Source organism: Balearica regulorum, chromosome 12 (genome assembly GCF_011004875.1).
Source record: "Balearica regulorum gibbericeps isolate bBalReg1 chromosome 12, bBalReg1.pri, whole genome shotgun sequence".
NCBI lineage: Eukaryota > Metazoa > Chordata > Aves > Gruiformes > Gruidae > Balearica > Balearica regulorum.
Genome location: NC_046195.1, coordinates 21840333 through 21863740, shown reverse-complemented (window position 1 = coordinate 21863740; position 23408 = coordinate 21840333). Strand labels below are relative to the sequence as shown.

The 23408-nt window shown below is 42.2% G+C and overlaps 1 protein-coding gene across 3 annotated transcripts in view; it reads right to left on the bottom strand.

Annotated features, from left to right (window-relative positions):
• SMAD3 (SMAD family member 3) overlaps nucleotides 1-23408 on the bottom strand; it is a 78397-nt gene that overhangs the window by 8297 nt on the left and 46692 nt on the right. For 2 of the 3 annotated variants that reach the window (XM_075764128.1, XM_075764131.1), the window contains exons 2-8: nucleotides 14352-14545; nucleotides 13326-13460; nucleotides 12549-12623; nucleotides 10670-10720; nucleotides 3978-4190; nucleotides 2506-2643; nucleotides 92-236 (exon numbers count right to left, since the gene is read on the bottom strand). In XM_075764128.1, coding sequence (XP_075620243.1) covers nucleotides 92-236; nucleotides 2506-2643; nucleotides 3978-4190; nucleotides 10670-10720; nucleotides 12549-12623; nucleotides 13326-13460; nucleotides 14352-14545 — 951 coding nt within the window. Of the gene's footprint in view, nucleotides 1-91; nucleotides 237-2505; nucleotides 2644-3977; nucleotides 4191-10669; nucleotides 10721-12548; nucleotides 12624-13325; nucleotides 13461-14351; nucleotides 14546-20630; nucleotides 20652-23408 lie in introns of those variants that run through there. The other variant, XM_075764129.1, reaches the window with a different exon arrangement.

Here is a 23408-nt window from a genome sequence, read left to right as displayed (position 1 = left end):
AGCTTTGCAGGACACTGTTGTAGGCTGTGCAATACGGGAGTGGCGACGGGAAGCAGAGGCGTACCACAACGTTTCATTCAGAGGGCCTGACCTGTATTCTGCTCCCCATCCCTTGACGAAGCTCATTCGAATTGTGCACATTCTGGTCAGCTGATACACAGCTTCGAAGCCCTGATTTACAGACTGAGCCAAGAGAGCGGCGAATTCCTGGTTGTTAAAAATCTTCAAGTTACATCCTGCGAAAAAAGAACATGACAAGAACAAGGCATTAGCTTAACTAGATTAAGAAATCCATTTCTTTCCGAGGACAGAAGGAAACGGAATGCTGCTCTCCCATGTCCCCAGACCATGGGATACCATATGTAGATTCTTTAAACACAGCATTTCAGAAAAGGAATCAAGGTTGCCAGATTTCCACAGCTCATACGCTGAAAAGGAAGAAAACCACATTCCAGGGCAGGATGCAAATGCCCACACAGCAGATTGCGATCGACGAGACCAGATTGGGGTCCCCATGTGGAACCTCCCTCTGTCTCCTTTACAATCAATTCCCTCACATTGTAATTTAAAACCCCAATTATGACCATAACTCTTAACAACAGTAATCACGACGGGGCCTGAAAGAAAGGAAAGCACAGGCTAAAAAGATCAACTCGCTGGTGTTGGATTTACACGGTGTCTGTCAGGAGAAGTAATGGAGAAGTTCTGAAGTGAAACCACTCTGGCACACCAGAAACCAGTCACCGGGGTTAAAAAGACTGGTAGCAGAGCTGCTTCTGCTACAATCATCCCTTAAATGTAACTATCACGAGCCAACGAATTTTCCTTCAAAATGGGAGTTTCCCCCCAATGTTTAGTCCCAGCTAAAAGACTGAGAACAACTTAACTGTTTTTAGGTGATAAAGGTTAGATTCAACAACAGCCTTCACGGTTTAAATAAATAAATAATCGCGCGCACACAGCTCTTAAAGAGAGTGTTGCTGTGCTTGCTTTCTCCCAGATAACCAGAAACAAGTTAAACTCTAAAACTTGGCACACAACTAATGCTCATTTGGGATTACATACGGGCCAAGTCTGAAAAACAACCATTTGGACTGCGATGAATTGTATTTTTCTAAAATCACTTCTGAGCCTGCTCTCTTGGGCTGGACTCACAGTGTCATCTGTTTTGGGTCGAACTGCATATAGCAAAGTGTAACCGCGTGCAACAGCTCAGCAGCTGCAGAAACAACTACCCAGCTTTGTGACCATAAAAGAGCGCAGCCGAAGAGCCATGTATCTTGCATAGAGCTCGAAGGGAAGCTGCGTCAGGCTCACTAGAGTCTAAGGAGGGAAAATAAGAAGGGTGAGAGCATCAGGGCCAGCCTGAGCGCAGAGAAAGAGCAATGGCAAAGAAAGCAAAAAAAAAAAAAACTTGATTGGGATCTGACTGCCAAGCTGTTTAGACTTCAGGAGTGGATGGCAACAGGTCTCTCCACGACTGTGCATGGGAGGAGCAGGTACGACTTGATCTCGTCAACAAGGGAATGAAGAAATTGCTTCAAACCCAGCAAAGATTTGAAGATGAGTCTGAGAAGGCGGCCAAAGACTGTGGCAAAAGCGGGGAGAGTTGGAGTCCAAAAAAATGCACTTTAGATGAATCTACAGCGGAAATGTGGGTTGTTTATGTCTTCAGATGTTGACTCCAGCCGGGGTGGACTCTTGTGATGTGGCTGGAGAATTAAGTCATGTTTGCAACACTGGCAGCTGCTTCCCAAGCATCCGAGAAAGGAAACCCATTAAGATAGGCCACAGCTTGCAGCGTATGGATCTCTTCTCAAAAGACAGACAATCTTTATTCAAATATTTCTAAGCAAAAAAGTTCATTTTTTAAATATACACATACTTTTAACTGTAAAAAATTAGCTTTGGTAAGCCTAGCTACATAGCTGAATTCCCTTTTGAATGGCATCTTCTCATCCTAGCTCTTTTGCATGTATCTGAGAAAACAAGTATTTTCTCCCTAGACAGATGCAATAAATTCTCTTGTAATCTTTCAGCATACTTTAGACATAAGTTTGCTGTAAACAGAACAACAAGGTGCCTGAAAATGTGATTACCTTAGAATAAAACCACTTCACAAAGGAGGGAAGTTCTACTACAGAACAGAAAAAAGTAGGGATTTAAATCTTTTATGGGTGAATCTAAATTAAGAAAAATTTCTTACGGTATATTCTTTTATTTAAATGTACAAACAAAATTATAAACATGACTGTCACATAATTACAATACAATAATGGACTGATAAAACACCGCACGGAACAACTGGCAGGTTCTGCTTAGGTCCTGAAGCACTCTTTCTTCCCACGTGTGTGAATGTAGTGCTATAAAAAATCCCCTGCTTAAGTTGTGAAGTTGCTTATAATAGGGTACAAGTTTCTGATTACTGCCAAGAACGGAGGTCAGCAAATCCATTTGCAAAAGGTGAAGCCTGTGTAGGATCACAGATAAGGCACACTTCCTTACCTGGTGGAATCTTACAAACTGTTGCTGGGTGCCAGCCGTAGCGTTGGTTGCAGTTGGGAGACTGGACAAAAATGGCACTGTCGCTAAGGCACTCGGCAAACACCTCGCCGCCAATGTAGTAGAGTCTTACTCCTCTTCCTAGGAAACACACGGCACAGTTTTGGTTTAGCTTAGAACATTCATCCGTGAAGTCTGCAAGAAGAGCTGGTAGAGACGTAGACAACCTCTGCATGAGACAGCTCTCAAAAAGCAGCTAAGCTATGAATGGTGGAACACGAAAACCGCCTCTTTTGGCCCACTGGGTACTCCCATTCGGGAGCAGTACGTTTGCTCTGTGAGCAGGTTCAGCTGAGAAAGGCAGGAGGACCAATTTATAAAACCAGAACTCTCCGGCCTCGCTGTCAATCACAGCCTGGGATGCATAAATTTACCACCTCACAGCCTGCTTACTCCTGATATTTTCCATATGAATGTTCTATCAGCTAACATACGGTTTTCAACCTTTTCTGAAAGTCATCACAGCGGGACACAACCGTTTGTTTATTTACTTAGTGATCTGGAATTAAATTATACTACGTTTTCAAATCATTGCCTTTTGCTTGAGATTACTTTGTATACAAGGACAAACATATATTTCCTACAGGAGTCTACACAAATTATTAAAACCTCAGTTAATAAAGAAACAAATTTCAAGGATACATCTTTGTTGCTCATTTGCTGTGGTCTTAAATTCCTATTTGCTTTCATTCTTCCACAGAGCAGAAGGAGCCTGCTGAATGTAAAGACTGATTTCTGAATCTTGGTTGGTTTTCGGGGGTTGGGGTGGGTTTAGTGCTAGAAATCATATTAGAAGCACGTAGGAAAGATCCTCCTGTATGAAAGTTTACTGCTCCGGAATAGGTATAAAGGGGAGTAAAATCAGGACAAAAAGCAGGTTCTTTTTTATAGAAGTCAGCAGAAAATACAGCAAAGGATAAGCAATTTTGCCTTTTACTAATATTGCATAAATCTGAGATAGTCTATTTAGTGCCAGTTTAACTGAAAACAAAATTGAATGTTACCTTGCAGTAGAAGTGGAAATTGAGACAAAAATCAAGGAACTAAGTTTCCATTTATAAAAGGACAGTCAGTTAGAAAACAAAATAGTGCAAGAAGGAAAAGGAATACACAAGGTAATCACTTAAAACCATCCAAATATAGAAGAGTGCATGTAAAAGTTTAAATTCTGTCTCTGTTATATGCAGCAATTTTAGTGTTCCTCAGTGCATTTTTTTATTATAATTCTATTAAAAAAATACAATTAGTGTTCCTTTATGGAAGATTAGCCTGCTAAAACACCATGGGTATTCAAACATCGCAATGTTCTAAAACTGACCAAGCGGCGTGCCGATCAGCTAAATAAAAAGCTTTATGTGCAGGTCTCCTCCTTCCACCTTGAAAGACACTGACTAAACCAAGGAAACAGAAATTACCAATGTGTCGTCTTGTGAGTTCCACTGCTGCATTTCTGTTCACGTTAGACAGTAAACCAAGGCAGAAGCGTTCAGAATTGGATGGGTCAGTGAAACCATCCACGGTCATGGAGGGCTGAGAGGCGTGGAAAGTCTCTCCCACTCGCTGGTTGAGTTCATAGTAGGATATCGAGCACCAGAAAGCTGGCTCGCAGTAGGTAACAGGCTGCAGATCTGCACAAAATAAAAAGCAAAATGAATCACAGGCCATCGGGAGGGGAAGGGGATGTGTGGAAAAAAGTGACCGTTTTGAAATACTGTTCTGCTTCGTTCCTTGGGCTCACTTTAACCACCAAACTGTAATTACTTGACAGATTTTAATGGACCGCAGCTAGAAAGTTACATCACTCGTGAAGCTTTTGGCACGTGGAACAATCACAAATAGTCAAATATATTAGTCACTTAACTATCTTCTTACTTGGAGAAAATTTAAAAAAAAACCCTTAGCTTTACTATGAAATGTGGGATCACTTTTAGGTAGCCAGTACCCTAAAAAAGAGAAAAGAAAAGGAGAGAAAAGGAAGAAATAGAAAAAACTTAGAAAGAGCCGACCACAAACCTGCTTTCAATAACACAGGTCTCCAGAACCTTAACACTATGCGCTTACACTAAGTAGCCAGCAAGTCCAACTTTCCTTCTTACTGACTCTGTTATGATCTCTCTGGCACCGATGAAACCAGTAGAGCTGTCGGCAAGATGCACCAAATTGTACATAATACTGGCATCAAAGTGATTTAAAAATTAGACACTTTCTTCCAGTGCACTTGATCTCAAGTTATCAAAAGAAAATCCATTTCCCCAACAGATGATGGCACATCTCTTTTATTGGGGTTATGGTTTGACTCAGCCTGTGGACCGAAGAGAAAGGACCAAAGTTCACGAGCAGCCTGAGGCAGTCTCAAGAAGACATGAAAGGTGGGACATACAAACGGCATCGAATGATTTAACTGCTCCCACTGAAGTCAAGGAGATTTCAGCAGAGGAAGGCTCAAGTCAAATATTCTTGGAAATGCTGCTCTAGATGGTGCCCAGACCTGCTGTAAGCCAAGGACCTGCTCAGCAGAGGAAGTGGAAAGCAGACTACGCTAATTGATAAGGGCTCTATTCCCCACATTCGATGCAAGAAATAAAAGCAAGAGAAGAATTCCCTCCAATCCTCCCCCCAATTTATCACTTCATCTCTATTCAAATAGTGCTTAAAAGCACTTTTTCTGCTTAAAACCAGAACAGAACAGCTTCCCATCTGGCCAAAGAGTTAACGTCAAGCAGCAAACCCCAGCTTTTTCCATAGGCTTTCCCATCTGTTGCTCCTGCAAGGCTTAGGTGAATCTGGGGCTTAAGAGATCAGCTCTAAAAACATCAAAGACAGGTTTTTACCATCCCAGCCTCCTCTCTCACTGAAGAGAATGTCTCTACAGAGGTTTGAGAATCATTTCTCATCTGGTACCTGTTGTTACTCCGTAACCTTCAGAAACAGGTTGAAGCAGCCTGGCTTCAGCCAAAAGACATGCTGATTTCTTCTCCATTACTGTGGTGTATGAGTTCCCAAAGTAGCTAATAATCAGAAAAAAACTCTTTGATTTCTGCTTTGTTACAAGCTCTGCTGACAGTAAATAAGAAATTGAATAAAAGTGCATCTGGGGAACTCTGTAATCCTCAGCAGATCTTCCAAGTCTGTGAATTTTGGAGCTTATACCCATTCCCAGCTTCACAGTCTCTCTCTTTCCTTAATTGTATCATCTGAAAGAAAAATGCTCTATCGCAAGCAAAGCCCGATGTTCCTGCTTTCCTCCACACATTACACCCACAAAAGAAAAAGCGTATCTTCCTCTTACGGAAAAAGACATGCTGCTCAAAGCGAAAGCTAACAGAAGGCAGCTCCACAGAACAGGGGTCGCTACATGAATTTAAGAGATCTGTCAAGTATACCTGCCGTTTCATCACGGTTTAAACAATTTTATAGCTTAAAGCGAGCCCCGCTCCTGACATGCACAGACGATATGGAATAAGGAGTCGCACAAGTTTACTGTCTCTGCTTTTTTCTCTTGTATGACATAGCTGGTTGTCCCACATCAGGCACAGTTCTCCAATACCAGCCTCACTTCACCCATCAGGAGTTGTGGCTGGCAGCAGGAATCTGTACTCATCATAACTGACTCTGGGCTTTCCATCACTCCAGTGCAATTTGGATCGAGGTCTCTTAAGGTGTGTCCAGCCACTTAAGAAAACAGATTGCATTCCACATGACTGTGCTCTTATTCCACAGCAAGTGCCTTTCTAATTGAAAGGCTGCTCAGCTCCAGAAAAATCATAGCAACTTTTGTTGATCCTTAAGTCAAGTCCTCAGATTGGTACTATTCAAGTTACAAAAACACCGAAGCCTGTATTGCTCTCTATGGTTTTGTGGTCCTTTCCTTCAGAAACCACCTCCGCTTGGTTGCAACTCAAGGGAACTGTGGATTCCCCACTGAAGGATGTACGGAAATTTTATTTCCAGCTTATTTGCAACTTGAGGAAAGACACAAACCAACAAATCCTATTTTGAAGAAAAACTCGTCTCTAAAAAATGCAACCAAGCTTTTCATGATGCTGCTTTCTCCTGTGATTTGTGGTCTTAGGCTTCAGCTTAAGCTGTCATGGGATGGGCAGGTTTTCTCCTGTGTTAGAGCTGTCCTGAATATTCATTTTCAGTTTATGGATTTACCGTTTGGGGAAAAGTAAGAGAATGTAGCTCTGCTAAAGCCAAAGAATCCTGAGGGGGTACACAATCAGCTACAACATGATGTATTAAAACCAAGCAAATCCTGCCTGAATCGTCTCCCTACAATTTCAACCCTGACTCACTACAGCTTTGCCTTCACAAGTGTCCGCTGAGTACTGGGATGCTACCCACATTGCATCTTCCCTACGAGATGAAAGCACTATCAGTTCCGCTGCGGAGGAAAAAATTCTGCTGGCTGCTTTGCACGCTCTACAATGTGAGCTCTAAGCATAAGAGCGGTCTGTAAGCAACTGTATTAGTTGCAGCCACGTTAATTCTAACTCCCTCCTCAGAAACGTAAAGATAAATAGGCGCGCACACTCCCTTCCCCTCCGTACTCTGAGAAGGGCTGTCTTTTCACTGCTTTGGGAAATAGCGTTTCAACACCGAGAATAACAGAGGCTGACGTTACTGACGGATTTGACCGTAGGGCATGTGCTTATTTCACTTACAGCTTTTGCGTCAAGTCTTTTGCGGAGCAAACACTGACAATGGATTTCCTGTACACCAAGGGACTGCCTCACTCCAAAATAACAATACGCATGCAACCTCAGGCCTGGCCCTTGGCCAGCGTAAACTCCCTGACTTCGTTCCGAATGTCCACATAATGCTGGCAACTCTCCTTTACTTTTTAATTGTTTTCTTTATGTTTTCCAGTTCATATTTCAGTAATACAGAAAAGATCATTGGATATCTATAACTTCCATTTACAGCTTATGTTTGACAAATGAAAATTTGACAACTGAAAGCTTGGACCAAAACTAGAATGCTACTAAATCACGCACATAAGCTGAAATGAGGGGGGAAAAAAACCTCCCCGTATGTTACCTTGCACCACTTCTGTGCCTGTGAATGGAAAGATGAGACTCAACCCTGTATTAGTCGTACAGCTTTATGCTGAAATACATACACCGCACCTCAAACCAACCTTGCGTCTATTGTCCTAGTCGGTTTGCCTCCTGCAAGTTTATTGCCTTTGTAATTCTCTGGAATGTGGCCACGGGATTCAAGTCCAAAGTTCAGCTTACACAAAGTAAACTGTCCTTAAAAGCTTCAGGTAATTCTGTTCAAACAAACGGACATCAATACCGTGACTTTTTTTAATGGCAAAACTGCAAAACCCCACCGCATTCTGCTGCTGAAACCTCGCTGATAGTTTTCCTCATTGCACACTGTTGCGTTTTTTAAACTTCTATTCTATTTTCTTAACAAAGATACAGAGAAAGCCTGATTAAACTTCTGCAGATCAAAGTACAGCCCTAGACACCGGAGTGCTCTGCTTATCCACAGAATTACTGCGCACAGCAGAAGCAGGAGCACTGCAGGCCACCAGCTAACTTCTGTCTAACCAGAGGGAGAACCTGCAAAGCTGCGACCAAGTCCTGTGCTCACAGCCTACGCAACCCCGTTCTGGGCTGCAGAGACCATCAGGCTGAAGGGCTGCTGGGGCTTTCACCTACATTTCTATAAGCAGCTCCTCCCTTTAGATATGCCATCTACAAGGTACAGACGATGACAATTTTGTCATTTGTCAGTTGTTAAGAGCTGCTCAGCTACGTGCCATTCAGTTATTATTTTGTAGCTTCCTTACATGCAAAAATTTACAATAAAAATTTTTAAAAGAGACCAGAAGTTCCTAATTTGTGGAAGCTCTTGCCTAAGAGCAATAAATATTTGGTTTGCAAAACTTAAAGGTATCTTTTAATGTTGGTAAGTTAAAATGCTTTTCTGATGTCTGCTCCTTAGACTACAAAGAGATTACTTGTGGTTAACCAGCTTCACCTGCTCCTACTTAGTTTTTGTCACCAGACAGCCTGTTAGACATCTGACAGCCCATCAGCTGAGCAGCATCTGTTAATAACCAGTATCCTTGTTAGAAAGGGTATGCGTCGGGGCCTCTTTCCTAGAAACCCTTCTCTTCCTTATGTAAGGCAGATGCCACAGTCCACTTGCCAGGTTGGTTTTGTTACATGTAATTGGCTTTTTATTTTTAGGTTGAAAAAAAAATGCTAGAAATTCTCGTCAATTCCTAGGCAGCACACTGGAGTATAAAAGATTCAAACACAAAAAAAAAGAAAGAAGGAAATAAAAATAAGTCAGCCATGTATTCTCTTCTTAGGCTTTAACAGTTAAAGCAAATAAAAATTTAGTGGTACTGTGGCAATATATTCCATGCTTTAAAAAAAAAAAGGCAAAAGAAAGAAGAGAACAGAAATCCCCCCTTCAACAGCCCCAAGATATCCACAAGTCAGCCAATGACTGACAAATTTTGGAGCAGTGTCAAAGTACCCCGTGCCAGGATTAAAAGCATATGTAAACTTTATGGCTATGGTTATTCACGAGTAATCTCAAGTGGCCTCTGTCTGCTGGCTTAATGAACATTTAGAGAACTGATTGTGCAGCTAGCCAGAGCTATGAGTGCTTTTTATGACAGACCGTTGAGAGCAATTTCAAATAGGGTAAGAGCTCAAACTGATGAAGATCAGAATTTATATGTCTGTAGGTATGAAAATAAAGGGCAGAGCCATTTGAGAAGGTAACAGAGGTTCAGAGATAGCTACAAAACCTCTAATAGTATCTCAAAGGTAGAAGCCCTGTTCAACTGCTATCCCTTCTTCTTCAGCTTTCCTCCTATTCACTGTCTACAGGTCATGGAGTGAATCAGTGACGTCAGTGGTCTCATATAGCACTTACGGCTGAGCTATCTTCCTCGTGCCCAGGATGGAGTTGGGTGGGGGAGGGTAACTCAAGATTGCAGCGTAACTTGAGTTTGTTTGAAGAAAACCAACTGGCCGGTCGGTCAGAAAATTCCCACAGTGCATCTGTGGTTTGTGCACCTCACCTACAACATTCCTCCAGGGGCACTTCTGAGCTAAGACCCTACAAACACCTCTGATGCTCAAGCAAGATTGTCTGTGACATCCGCATCTCTCCCTATGCTAGCATTCCTGCCCTCTCTCCATTTATTTGGACCCTCCAACTGCACACCAACCAACTAGCCTCCTCCACTTTGCTCTGCTCAGACCATGCTCAATATCATACTATAGTAACTTACGCACCCGGGACGTCGGCAGTTGCAGTGGTTTAGGGCACTGAGGGCTCTGGGCTGCTTTATCCCTGTGCGGTCTAGGGATGCCACTCAGGTAGACTTACGCTCTGGTCTGACACTATCCCAGGGCCCGTAGTTTTGTCAGGAGTCCCCAGCCACTGCCACCCAAACCCTCAAGGCCGTGCCCATCTGTGCCGTGTAACTGCCCAGTTGCTCTGCCGGGGACGCAGGTTTGCTCCTGAGCTGGGTTTACGTGAGGATGTTAATGCATTTGCTGCCCTTCAACCAAGCGGATGATTGCCTAAGCTGCTGAACCTCAGCCTCAGAAATGTCCACAATATGTGGATAGCAGCATTTGCCCTATAATGGATGTAACACCAAGTTAATAAACATTAAAAAAATTATAAGGCAGTCTGGTATATTGTAAAAGAGACCAGTAAGCACTACAAGTTTACAAAGTAACTTCCCAGGAGACAAAATTTAACCTCAAACAATGTCCTTTAAAAACATAACAGAAAACCACCAGCAAAACAGACGGACATATTCCTTGTAAACTCATGTAATAAAAAAAATGTATTTTTGCTGCAGTCCTTCACTCATTCTTTCTGGTACTGGTCTGCCAACATTTCTTGGGGTTTTTATTTAATGCTCTGATATAAGGTCAGATTTCTTTATTTCATATGAAATTACTATGAACCACTGTTACCAAGGTAAAGAGGATTAGCGGAAAGGAACAGCGATCACAACCTCATCAACAGCGTACAATCTCAAGAAATAGCATCATCCTTAAAATGTCACTACCTTGACTGTAATTACACACAGTTCTCAAGATCACATACATACCCAGATTATTGTGTGCTGGAGACATAGGGTTTGGTGATAAGTTTGGAGAACCTGAAAATCAAGACATTAAAATTATTAATATGGCATCTGCACAAGGAAAAACACTTGCACAACCTCTTCAGTGCTTGCCCAGGCTTGTTGGAGGGATAACACGCTTCTCACTTAAGTCTCACTTTGTGACACCAGCAGCTTCTCTGATGTTGATTACTCTTTACATGAGCTTCCATATGCTATTACTTATGGTATCAACTTGCTACATCTGCAATACTGCTAAGCATCTTCATAATGCATTCACTTAAGCTTAACCCATTAATTTTCAAAACTGAGCATGCAGTTGTCTGTTTTACTGTCACTTGCAGTTATCAAAAGTCCAGGTACCATCATGACAGCCACAGTCAAACCCAATTAGCTGGGCGTTGATTTTTACATTGCCAGGCACAAAACATACTCATAACAGTTGAAAACATACCACTTGATATCAACAGATCTTACTGGTTTGGGGACAATGGAGTATTGGATCAAGCTAAACAGATCTGACCAAACTACTGTCAGTATTTTATCCCAAATCATTTCAATTTGGTCCACAAATTTTGCGTATGTATTTAAAATATCTGCATGTGGATGTCCAGGGCAATTTACACAGCCTCTGGATGCCACAAGGATGCGGAGAGGTGGTACAACCCATTTTATCTTTGCCTCTCACACCGAGTTTGGCTGGTTTCTTTAAAATTTGTTTATTTCTATAAAGAGGGAAGTCCGTGACATCTGAAGGAAGGGTTATAGCATTTGAACATAAATTGGGTATTTATAGTATCTTCCAGGCCAATCCTATTCCAGGCCACTTTCCAAAAAGCCATACATACATTCCACATGTCAACCACATTACCAATAATTGTATGCACTAAAATGGCTTGTGTCAATAGGCTTATGTTTGATGTAGACAAACAAACCCACACTGCCTTCCGCCATCTGTATAACTGCGGTGAAAGACTGCAAATCAGTCATCCCTCTCTTAGAATCCCACGTGTGCTCTACGGCTGAGGACATGCACAGAAATCAAGATATTTGTGTGCAGGATTTGCATTAATTAAGTTCTGCATGTCTGTCTTTACATAAGTGTCATGTATTTGCATATCCTTCTTGTAAAACATCAGCCCTTCTAACCAAGGACGTGTCTTTGCTTTTCAAGCAAAAGTTTCATGAATTCAGAGTCTGATTCAGCTGTTCTTACAAGCAGTGACACCACTTGGATCAAGAGGATGCCTTAAACAGTTACTCCCAGAAAGATGAGACCTGCATGTTTAATTTCAAAGAGTTGACACAGGTTAACATGAACACTAAGGCTGCTCATTCTAAACCTGGTTACTTGTTTTCTTGGCAATGAGAGAGAACACAGACCTTCAACTTTCTTTGGGATATATCCACTAAAAGATAAACTCATTTAAAACCAAATCTGCTAGCGGTCATTTCAAATGTATTTAAACTGGACATTTCAGTATGTACAGTAAACGACCAAGCGATCAGAAAAATGCCTGTGCAGAAAAGTGCCGGCTGCATGCACGATCTTCACATGCATAGAATGCATGCATGCCAATACAACACAAACTATCATCCTTAGATGTGTCCCCACTGTTTCAGGCTCCTGCTTAGTAGTATCTAATGAAGGATGTTGGGGAGAACAGGAACACGCTGTACCTTTCACCAGCAGCTCTAAAACATACAGCCCTGTGCTTTATATGAGATGTCAGGCTACATCTGCACTCCTACAGGGATGAAATACCTCAAACCACCATCTGATCTTCGGTGCCCCAAAGAAAAACTTCAAAAGAATCTCTGATGTGACCTAGAAAGCTGCAGCAAAGGGCAAAAGATGACCTACCTGCATCCATGCTGGGGTTCATCTGGTGGTCACTAGTTTCTCCATCCTCACTCAAATAGCCTGGAGGAGGTGTCTCTGGAAGCATAAAATGATCATACTGTCATTGCAACTGGATGCACAGCCTGGATTTTAGACATCAAAAACATTTACTTTATTATTCACAAGGAGCTAAATTTCATTTTATTTCTTTTCCTCCTCAAGCTGCTGAAAGGAGGAGCTGGCACAACCAGGATGATAGTCATAGCATATTTGTGAATAACAGGGGAGAGAGGAAACAAAAAAATACGGATTTTCAGTCCCATAAAACTTTAAGCCATGCAGACAGTTCTCTGTCCACATATTTTTCCTCTCCTGGTGTGCAGCTGCATAGCTTGTCCATGCAAATAAGGTGTAAATTGCTTGTAAAAGAGATACATAAATAGAAGAGCTCAATTCCATCAGAAATTTAGAGAGTTTTACTCAAATTAAAATGGCTGAATTTCATTCAAATCTAAACTTGCCAAGGGAACATTCAGCTTTACATTTCACAATAAACCAAGTATGTACTACTGAAGGGAAGAGGTGAGTTTAAAGAAAACAAAACAAAACTATAAACAGCACTGTTGTGTGCCTACATTTACAGCTTTCATCTATTTTTGTATAGGTTCCCACTCCTTAGCTTCATAGTAACGATGGAAAGAAAGACTTTCCAGTCATCCAGCTTGGCACACATAGACACGCTTCACTGTGCAATATCACCCCTTTCCCTCCGCTCGCTGTATGGAAGATATACGGTACCTGGAATGTAGTTGCTCTGTGGCTCGATACCTGCTGGGAAGTTAGTGTTCTCTGGAATAGAATGACTATAATCGTCTAACGGCGGGAACTCAGCTGGGATCTCTGTGTGCCGAGGCACCAGCACTGGAGGTAACACTGCACAAATGGAAAGGAAAAAAAAAAAAAAAAAAAAAAAAGAACAGCAATGTTAGCAGCTTTAAAATAAAATGACTGAAACCCTAGAAAATGAAGAGAAACCAGTTTGGAGTAACACCCTTAAATACATGCAACACCAAAGTCGCTAATTAAGGGACACAATTTGATACTTGCTTCTGAAATAACAGCAGCAGTTAAAGATGCTATTCTTAACATATCTCAGCTGGGGACGGGATACGTGCTTATCTGAACACACCTAGTCTGTCTGCCCCTTCTATGGAAAAGAAACAGGTCTTCTTGAAAAACAATTTAAGAGAAGTTACAGCACATAATTCAAAAGAAATAATTTTCACATAAAATGAAACAGCAAGGTAGGATTAGCATAAACATCCAGACTGGTTCTGCAGATTTGTACCGACACGCAGCAGAACTATCTGCGGTTCCAGATGAAAGTCTCTTTCAGAAGCAGGAGGAGACTTCAGAACAGGAAGTTCAGTTGCGTTGGGAGCTATTCTTAGATCCACTTCAACTTAACAGTAAGTTTATCCTTAATTTAATACCAACAGTTAGGGATGCATAGAACACTGCCGTAGTTCATACTTGTATCCACTACGTGCATGTGCTGTTTACGTGCACGCAAAGCCACATTAGGAACCTGGCAACAATGCAACCTGCTTGACTTGGATTTTATCGATTTAAAATGATATTTCCCCCCTGAGTGCAGACTCATAAATTATTCTACTGTGTACAGTAAGAGATTATCATCAATAATAGATATGCTTTGGTTTTAAAACCTTACGCCCACTGCTTTATTCAATTTTGAAATGCACTTCTAAATCCCTTATGGTGGTACTGAGAAGCTGAGGTATCCACACACAGGGTCAGCAGTACCTGGGGTTTCCACTCTTTGGTAATGGTAAGGATTCACACAGACTTCATCCTTCTTCATGTTAAAGGCGTACTCGCACATCTCCATGGCCCGCAGCTCATGGTGGCTATGAAGGTCTGGCCACCGCCACAGTCGGCAGTAGATCACATGGGGAAGACCCTTCCGGTGAGATACTTGCAGCCGGCCATCTAACGATCTGCAGTCAGAACATAAAGATGATAGCAATTCAGGCTGGCATCGATGCGTAGTACTGACCACATCCCATCACACACTACTCAGGGGAACCTAACGTGAAGACTGCGGACTTCAGCAGGATCACAGGCACAGGCAGGCAGGCAACTCGGTATCCTGACACAATCCTAAAAGGTGCTGGGCACCAAAACCCGCCGAGACAGTGCTGCAAGGAGGCATGCCGGTCCCAGTCTTCAGGTCAAGAAGTACATCTCTGAAAACTGTAAAATGTTTGTTTTATATAACAACCCTGCTCTGGATTTATTAATTTTCTGAAGAGAGGTTAATTTGGAGGCAGAGACAAGAGCTACAGCAAGTAAGAACACATCAATTTAGTGGTGGTCTTAAGCATTTGTATATGTCCTAACAAACATGCCATTTGCATAGCTCTCAACAATCTATGCTGTGCATGTAAAGGTATGACATCTTAAAACATGTGCTAATGAAACTGGACTTTTAAAATAGAGACATGAATTTCCATTGTGACAAAATCATCCCAAATCGATATACGTATCTGTTCTTTAAACAGTGTTCATGAACATTACGAACAAGCAAGGCTTCCAGTTTCATTTTCCAAATTGCAGCTTGAAAGCAAAAAATACGAGTTTTTTCAGCACTGCTTACTTTTGTTTATACATCTAGCCCATGTCCCCTCCAACTCACTTTTCACTTAATCCTATCCTCACCCCAGAATAGCCTGTTCTTGCAGACCTTCCTGGGAAGCCAGACAAGGTCATTAAATCCTCTCCAGCAGAGGAAAGGGCTGGAGCAGGGTCTCCTCTGTCCTGAACCCGGGCTCCACTCCCCAAATCACTCAACGGGAACCACCCCCAGGCACTTTCTTTGAAGTCTAACCCTTCATTTCCCTTCCTTTTCTTAATGACTGAAATGAAACACTTTGGGGGTTTGGTGAAATGAAATATTTCTATTTTTTAATTTGTCAAGGAAGAAAAAAAAAAGAAAATTGAAATTTTACTTGGAATTATTTCCCTTGGTTCTTTGTGTTGGCAGCCTATCTAGAAAAACAAAACAAACCCAAACCAAAACACACAAACAATTATTCAAACAGTGGTTACGCTAGTCTTGGCTGCCCTAAGAGAGTTTTCCCAAAAGCTTCTCTGGCAGAGCTCGGTAACACGCACACCTCTTGTAAACACCGCTACAACAACGAGGAAGGCAAAACGCAACCAGTTCAAGCTATTACTGACAAGCACTTGATTTAGGGGAGCAAGAAAACACGTCACACAACTTTTATGTATGAAGTATATAAGGAGTCTATGCCATCACTGAGGGGCTTGCTGGTACAGGTTACACAACATCTAAAACCTGCAAGTATATTAAAGCCCTGAAAAATGCACAACGCCCACAGTTATTATTTATAGTACGGATTTACAGTATGTATTTCTTCATATTGTGCCTGTTATTTATGGGTCACGCATTCTCTTCAGACTTCACTCTTCAGCCTGCTTCTGTGAGGGGGTGACCAGCTGAGTGTCTGGCACGTTCTCCAAGTGCGTTGCTATGCCAAGCTCCTTCTGCGGACAGGAAAGCAGAAACCAGCCTTCCCAGGGGAAAGACTTGCAAGGAGGGTGCCAGTGCCTAGAACTGATCTTCTGCGGAAGGTGGGAATCTCGGTACTGGTTTCAATGGGGCCAAGACTTACGTGACCCCCAAACATGTCGGTTTGGAAAAATGTTTAAAAATATATACCAAAAGCGTGAAAATATTTGCTACATTTAGCAAAAAGAGAGTAGGCTTGAAACAAGGAACAAAACAGGACTGCTTTTTTGTCCCTGTTTCAAATATCTTTGCCTGCTTGAAAGGGTATCTTGCATCTAAGTGAGAGTAATGGAGAAAAAAGAAGCCTCAGAGATATCCCACAGGAGACACAACCGTGACAAGTGTTCCTACTGTTCCCAGTCACCATCAGCAGCACGTTACAGACGGACATCACAGCAGCACAGACAGATTTGGGTGGAGGTTAGCGGCTGAGATGGGGGGACTAACACAAAGTACGTATGACTTCGGGATTACTCATGAGGATTGTTCTCTCCCTACATTTCCCAGGATAGAAGAAACTCTACCACAAATTTCCCAGTTGCCTGGAGGGTAAAGTGCACTTCTTCCCATGACCCCAGGGTTCTCGATAAACGCTTCGGAGTCTTTACAAAAGGTGAGCAAGTATATCTACATGCCTGACTCTCTGGATGCAGTGGCCCTCACCACCCAGGTTAACAGAGCCTTTCTGCTAACAAAGTTCTTGCAGGGGACAGTGGGGAGAGACACCAAGTCACCAAGTCGAGCAGTCCCCGACTATCCAGACTGTTACAGTAGGCTGTAACATTTCTTGGAGGAACCTGAGGAAAGCCAAAAGCTGGTGGGAAATGAGTTAGCATATACTTTTGTCAGCGTGCACCGCAGCTGAGGATGCATTTCACTGGTTCGCCATCTCTGGAGTCCACAGCCCTCAGGGATGACCCAAGCAGGTCTGCCTCTTTCATACCCATGTGCAGAGTGACTGGATAATAAACTCCACAGTGCATCAGCTTTTACCTTTCCTCGGTCCTGTTCTGGAGCACAGACTGATCGGAAGTATTCCCCAAACCACCCGAGAGCTCAGCACATCCAGAGTTCATTAAAATTAACAAAATCAAAATTTCCACTGAGTTACTGAATTGTCCCTCCCTGTTATCTTTTAACCAGCCTGCATTGAGCAGATCTCCCTGTACAACTGAGTTGATACATTTATTATTCCATACTACCCAGTAGGATTTCCTCTAAAAATACCAAAGCTGCTTTGGCCAAAAATTCAGTACTGGATGGTTCTCTCCAAAACCAGCACCATTTATTGTGCTAGGACACTATGTCTTCAAAGTGTCTCTATACTGCGTGGTGGGATTAAACAGCAAAGGTTGTAAAGAGCTCTTCTTTTCAAAGTGTTGGGGTGATGCAGGCTCTCATTGCCAACGGGTGTTCTGGTGCATCTTTCGAACTAGCACGTATCCTCAACTTGCAAGATAAGAACAAGAAAATATTGTGATCCACAAGCTTGTTTTACTAAGGGAAATACGATGAGTTATAGTTATCACCACCTGCGAGTGTGAGAGCATGTAGGCTATAAGAGCCTGCAAGACAAAAACCAAAGCCAGAACATGGCAAGATTGCCGAGCTGATATCAGTTAACAGTGGTTTTTAACAAAGAACTGAATTCAACAGTGATTCAGAAAAACAAAGTCTCGATATGACAAGACAAAGAAGCAGCAGAGAGGAGGAAGACAGCAGCTCGGCGATGCTGAGGATCAGCCCGTTGAGAAGAACGGCAGAGACCAGCACTTCCCCACCTGAATGACGACTACGTGGCCAGCAGACCCACTGGGTGGCTGTGCTGGGGAGGGCGGGGAGAGCGGAATAATGCCTCCCAACCTGTGTTGTGGGTGTTAGCAATAACAATAATGACTGTGCACCCATATCCTTGCATGCAGGATACGGCTCGGAAGACTCAGTGCTTGGTAAAAGATGCCTAAGGAGAAGTTAGCCAAAGGCTTGAGGGTTACAATATGGTGCATTCAGACATGGTCAAGAGGTATGTAGTGGAGAGGTTACTCTGCAGCTAGACCAGTTATAACCAGAGATGAAATGATACTGAATGAGGAAAGAGAGACCAAGACTCCAGGAATGCAGTCAGGTAATGTAATTGCTTGCACAACAGCATAAGGCATGGTCAGGACAACACTGCAGTGTCTGTAACAAACAAAAAACCCCTTAGGCTGAACACCTTTAGGATTGATCCATCCTTATACGTTGTTACAAGCCATTTACTAGGAAACTTTAACACATAAAACTGCTACTCCAAGCTGCCCAGACTACTGCAGCTCAAAGAACAAAGGGCAATAGTGACTCTTAATAGCAAAAACAGAGAAGGGAGGAAAAAAGAATGACAGAAACACTGAAGCTTTCTTTTTCCCCCCTTCTTTAAACAATCCTCTGTAACTGTCTGAAAAAGAGGAGTAAAGAGGAGAACATTACATTGTGTAATAGGAATTTGATTTCCAGGTCTGATTGGGGTTTTTTGTTGTTTTGGGGTTGGGTTTTTTGTTGGTTTTGTTGTTGTTGTGTGGGTGGGGTTTTGTTTTGGGGTTTGGGGTTTTTTTAAGCCCTGATTTAATTTGCAAGGTCCTGAATCAGGAAAGAAAAAAACCAAACCGCACATTTTAAAAGATGTACTTGTTAGTTCTTATTTTCCTCTTTCAGCATTTTGCAGCTATCTTTCCTTCAGATGGGTAATGAAACTCTTCTTGCAGCCATTCTACTTCTTTAAAAGTAAAGTTGAAACCAGTGGTATGCAGCAGTGCAAATTAAGCAAAGTGATATAAGCAATGAGATATTACAGGGGGGGTTGTCAAGGTTCAGATTTACTCTATTGGAGATCTCTTCCCTCCCCGTACCATTCACACACATACGCTCCTGTTTGCAAAACCCCTCAGTTTTATATCCCTGTCATTAATCTTCCAAGAGAGCAAAATGCCTGAAAGCTCAAGTATCCAGTAACACCAGCATGTGCAAAAAGGAGTAAGGAAAAGAGAAAAACAATCAGGAAGAAAAAGTTTATGTATTTCCAAGGGCTTCTTATTAAAAACCGCAAGCAGAAGCTGTTTTTTAAAACCATGACAAGTAAGTTGCCAGTACGGCCTAAAATGCACCAAGATCTATGGCCATAGGCCGTGATTTTCTCTTAGGCACAAAACATGCTAAGTAGTTCCTTACTGGCCCTGCATCTGGTCTACGCCAGGAAAATAAGCATTTATTCTTGTAGCAGAATCTGGCTTTTGTGTGCAGAGCGCTGCAATATCCACAGGGCTTCATGGAAAAGTTGGATAAAATCTCAACTTTCCTTGAATACTGGCCAAATGAACAACATTGAATAAAAAAAAATGACCCATGCAGCACATTTGTAATTCAAAAGCTGACCCCTTGCCATCTCTTTCCCCTCAATTTGCTCAGCATCGCTAAATTTTCCAATTTCTGGTGCAGTTTTAACAGTACTGTCATTCAAGTTCTAGAAATAGAAGTAACTGTGTCGAACTGAGGTTTGCAATGCACATTGTCACACTGCCATAGGGGAAATTAATAATTAATACTTGTACTTAGCACTTAAATTTATAGAAGATTAAAAGAATTAAAACATCTAATTTGCAACATGCCTCTATGGAGAGTGTAAGTTCTTACTACCCCCAAAGCAATGAAGTTGAACGATTCTCCCAAAGCAAGAGAAAAGTTTGTGTCAAAGCCGGTACCAGGAATAAGGAGTTCATCACCCCCTTGATGCTATCAAAGATCCCCGCTGTTTTGTACTGGTAACTCTCTCATCTGGACTGCTTATTCTTCCCACTAAAGTCCTCCTTTGAATTTAGAAGAAAAACGTATCCCTATATTTGTAGATGGTAGCTGACCACAGATGCTTCTGACCTCTGTGATGAGCTGCTAACAGGAGCAGAAGCACAAGAGGAAGCACCGGGCAAAGCTTGGGAACCCGTGTAAAGGTTATCCCGCTCTCTGGGCAGACCGCTGCGTGTGTACTTACGGGTAAGCACAGGATCACAGCCAGTGGGTGGCACAGCTCCACGCATCCGCTGGCCATGAAGTCTTGAACAGAGACTGCCACAATCTACAGCCTCCAGTATCAGGTAAAGATTTTAAAGGCAAAGAGCAATTCACATTTCTTCTGATGGTGCGTAATTCTTCTACTCAAGTCTCGTTTGTTCTGGGTTCGAAAAGTAGCTGACAATACAGAAATTATCAGTCTATCTTGTGTGGGCTTCTTACTGCCTATTTACATCTCTCAGTCTTTACTAAGGCTTTGCAGACTTCCCCTTCCCCCACTCGAAAGCTGAAGAAATACAGCACAGAGAGTTGATGTCAGGATCAGATTATGACAGCATGAGTCATTTATTAAGATTCCAGTAATGCTAAGCTCTTTAGCAGGTGCCTTGAGACCGTATTTTTCAGAGTCTAATTTCAGATTCAGACATAAGTACGTTTTATTGGTTTACCATAAACTGCCTGTCCATTGTTGCTTCTCTAAAGCTGCCTTCTCCTTGTCCTGTACTCCACAGCTCCCTTCTCCGAGCTGTGTCCACTTCTGCTCCCTGCTGGCATGCAAATAGCAGCTTAGTTTAATTCCGATTTCTTTAAAGCTACAGATAGATCTTGTTCTCTCATGTAGTATCCTAATCTAACTATTTTTGCCTCTGTACTTTTTACTAATCTCTGTTACTTGCACCACTTCTGCTTATGCCACAGCTACAGGATATTAGCTACTCGCTAGCAAACCCAGCTCCCCTTCCTCTATTTTTAGCCATTTTGTAATTATATGCCCCTACCTCCCCTTCACCTCCTCCTTTTCTTGCAGCCAGCAGCACAGAAGATGGGTACTTCAGAGGCCCAGCCGTGCACCTCCTTCACCCTCCTACCCCAGAAAGGACGTAAAAGATCCTAATGCTTAATTAAGGCTTAATCATAAACCTGGTTCTAAACTTCCTAATATACATCCCAATATTTCTGCCACCCAAGTTTGTCCAATTGCACTTGGACCTGGAAGGCGGATGGTAATTCTCAGCAAAGGAACACTCTTCCACCACTGACGTTTCAAAGGAAAGCAGTGAATTCCCCAGCGAGGCACAACATTGCAAACAGACCATTTCTAACAACTGCAGCAGAAATCACAGCTAGAATGTCTCCAGCGGCACCCCTCTACCCTGGGGAAGCCCACAGCTGTCAGCAAAGCAAGGTGTGGAAAAAAAAAAAAAACCCAAACCCTAACTATCCTGATTATTACTGCACGAGGCAGGTAGACCAAGCGTTATTTTGGTAAGAATGTGGTAATTCACTACTACTAAATTACCAATAATAGAAATCGATAGAGAGTAAGGGATGTAAGTGGAATCTGAGGCCAGAAGTGCTTCTGAAGGTATCACATCGAGGCCTTTCCCAGTTACCTTTTGTGGAGCAAATGTGACTTTTTATATGATTTTTATAACTCCTTTAAATTCTAAATCCAGTTTTTCTAAGCAGTTCTGGCCCTTTTATTTATTTCAGCAAAGTTTATTTGCTCAAATCTGTCAGACTCATCTAAATTTATTTGTGCTTGAGCCTTAAGGGGACTGGGGGTGGAGGAAACAGGCACAGAGAGAAGCTCAGCCTCTCAAAAGGAGCGTGCCTTTTTGAAAAGTCATTTATCATACGAGCTCGTCATTTCTTCCCAGAATCCCGTGTTTAACTCCAATAATGAAATCCAAAACCCAACACATTCTCATCCAACCGAACCACCAACTTCCTCTCCCCGAGGAGATTCCAGGCATACTGATTGGGCTCTGTATTTGTATCTTCAGAGGAGTTTCATAAAGAAAAAATGGATGGGTGGAAACACCAAAGAGATTCAGATAATCTTCCATAACACAGAGTGCAGTCAAACCAAAAGTATTTCAAGAAAGACTGAATAACTGGAGCACATGGTCTTGCTAGAAATCAAACAAACAAACAAAAAAAGCTGCTGTAAAACTCAGTTACTCTGTTGGCTTCCATGGTTCTTACACTGATTTACATTTAATATCTAGCTTCAATATGCATCTTCTTGATACTGTAGGGACATAAATCTTCACATTTTCACTGAAGTCAGGAGAGCTATGCAAATTAGCATCAGCTGTTGATATAGCCCAAATAAAACCAGAGCGAAAGAACAAAGAAAAGAATATGCTTCTCAATTGTTGAAAAAGAAACTAATGTACTGCACAATGTTTAGATAGAAGTCTCACACAAAGAGCTGTTGCCCCAAATATATATGTCTGCTAACAAAAGCAAAACTGATTATCATAGTGACTGTTGAAAAATGACAGTTTTAAGACCTTGGACTCTCCTTCATAATATATACAATTGCCAGTGCCTTCGACAGAAACTTCATATAAATACCAGGAGTCGGAACTGACTTCTCAGACAAATGTTTGTGCATTCTATCAAGTTGGGACAAAGCCAACATTTCTTATGGAAACATTTTTGGTGGTCCTGGGCAAAGAACATGTTTACTTTATAGCAGATATAACTAAAAATACACTGTGCTACAGCCTCCAATTATCTTGTTTGGAATAGTTTGAGGCTACTCGAAGTTCATTGCTGTTATTTTCTTTATTATATAGTTAAAATGTTGCTGCTTTTCCTGTAATTTGAAAAGCAGCTATTTCAAGATTTGACATCTGTGTTTGTACCTCCCCCGCATGGATAACAAGATCCAGGGTGAAATTTTCCAGAGTGCCCATCTCCCATTTTCAAAAGCAACTCAGGTACTTAAGGTGTAGATCGATCCTTTCCTTGAATTACATAGGTCTTTTAAATCTGCCATTAATTCCACTGGCCCTACATTATATTGCCTTTCAAGCTGGCTTAACAGCAACTCAGATATATAATTATTTGCACAACCAGTACTAATTAACAGCAGACCACAAACAAGGGGACCCGGTCCCACAAACGCTCACGCTTCCGTCCAATGTCCTCCCCCAGCCCGAGCCCCTCCGTAGGGATGTCCTTTGGGATCCATTCAACAGCAGAGCTATACATATGCTCCGATGGCTCCGGGATGAGGACCTGTTCTTCATTAAGGCTGAGCAACTTTAAACGAAATGCAGCTTGCTTACAAAAACTTTAGTCTGGGCTCTTTAGCCTTCAGTCTCTCCCGTTCTCCCAAACAATTAACCACCTCTCTTTTCCAATCGAGCTTTCCCAGCCTCCGACCCGCTCTGGCGTCCTGCGAGTTGTTAATGAATCAGTTCTGCATGAAT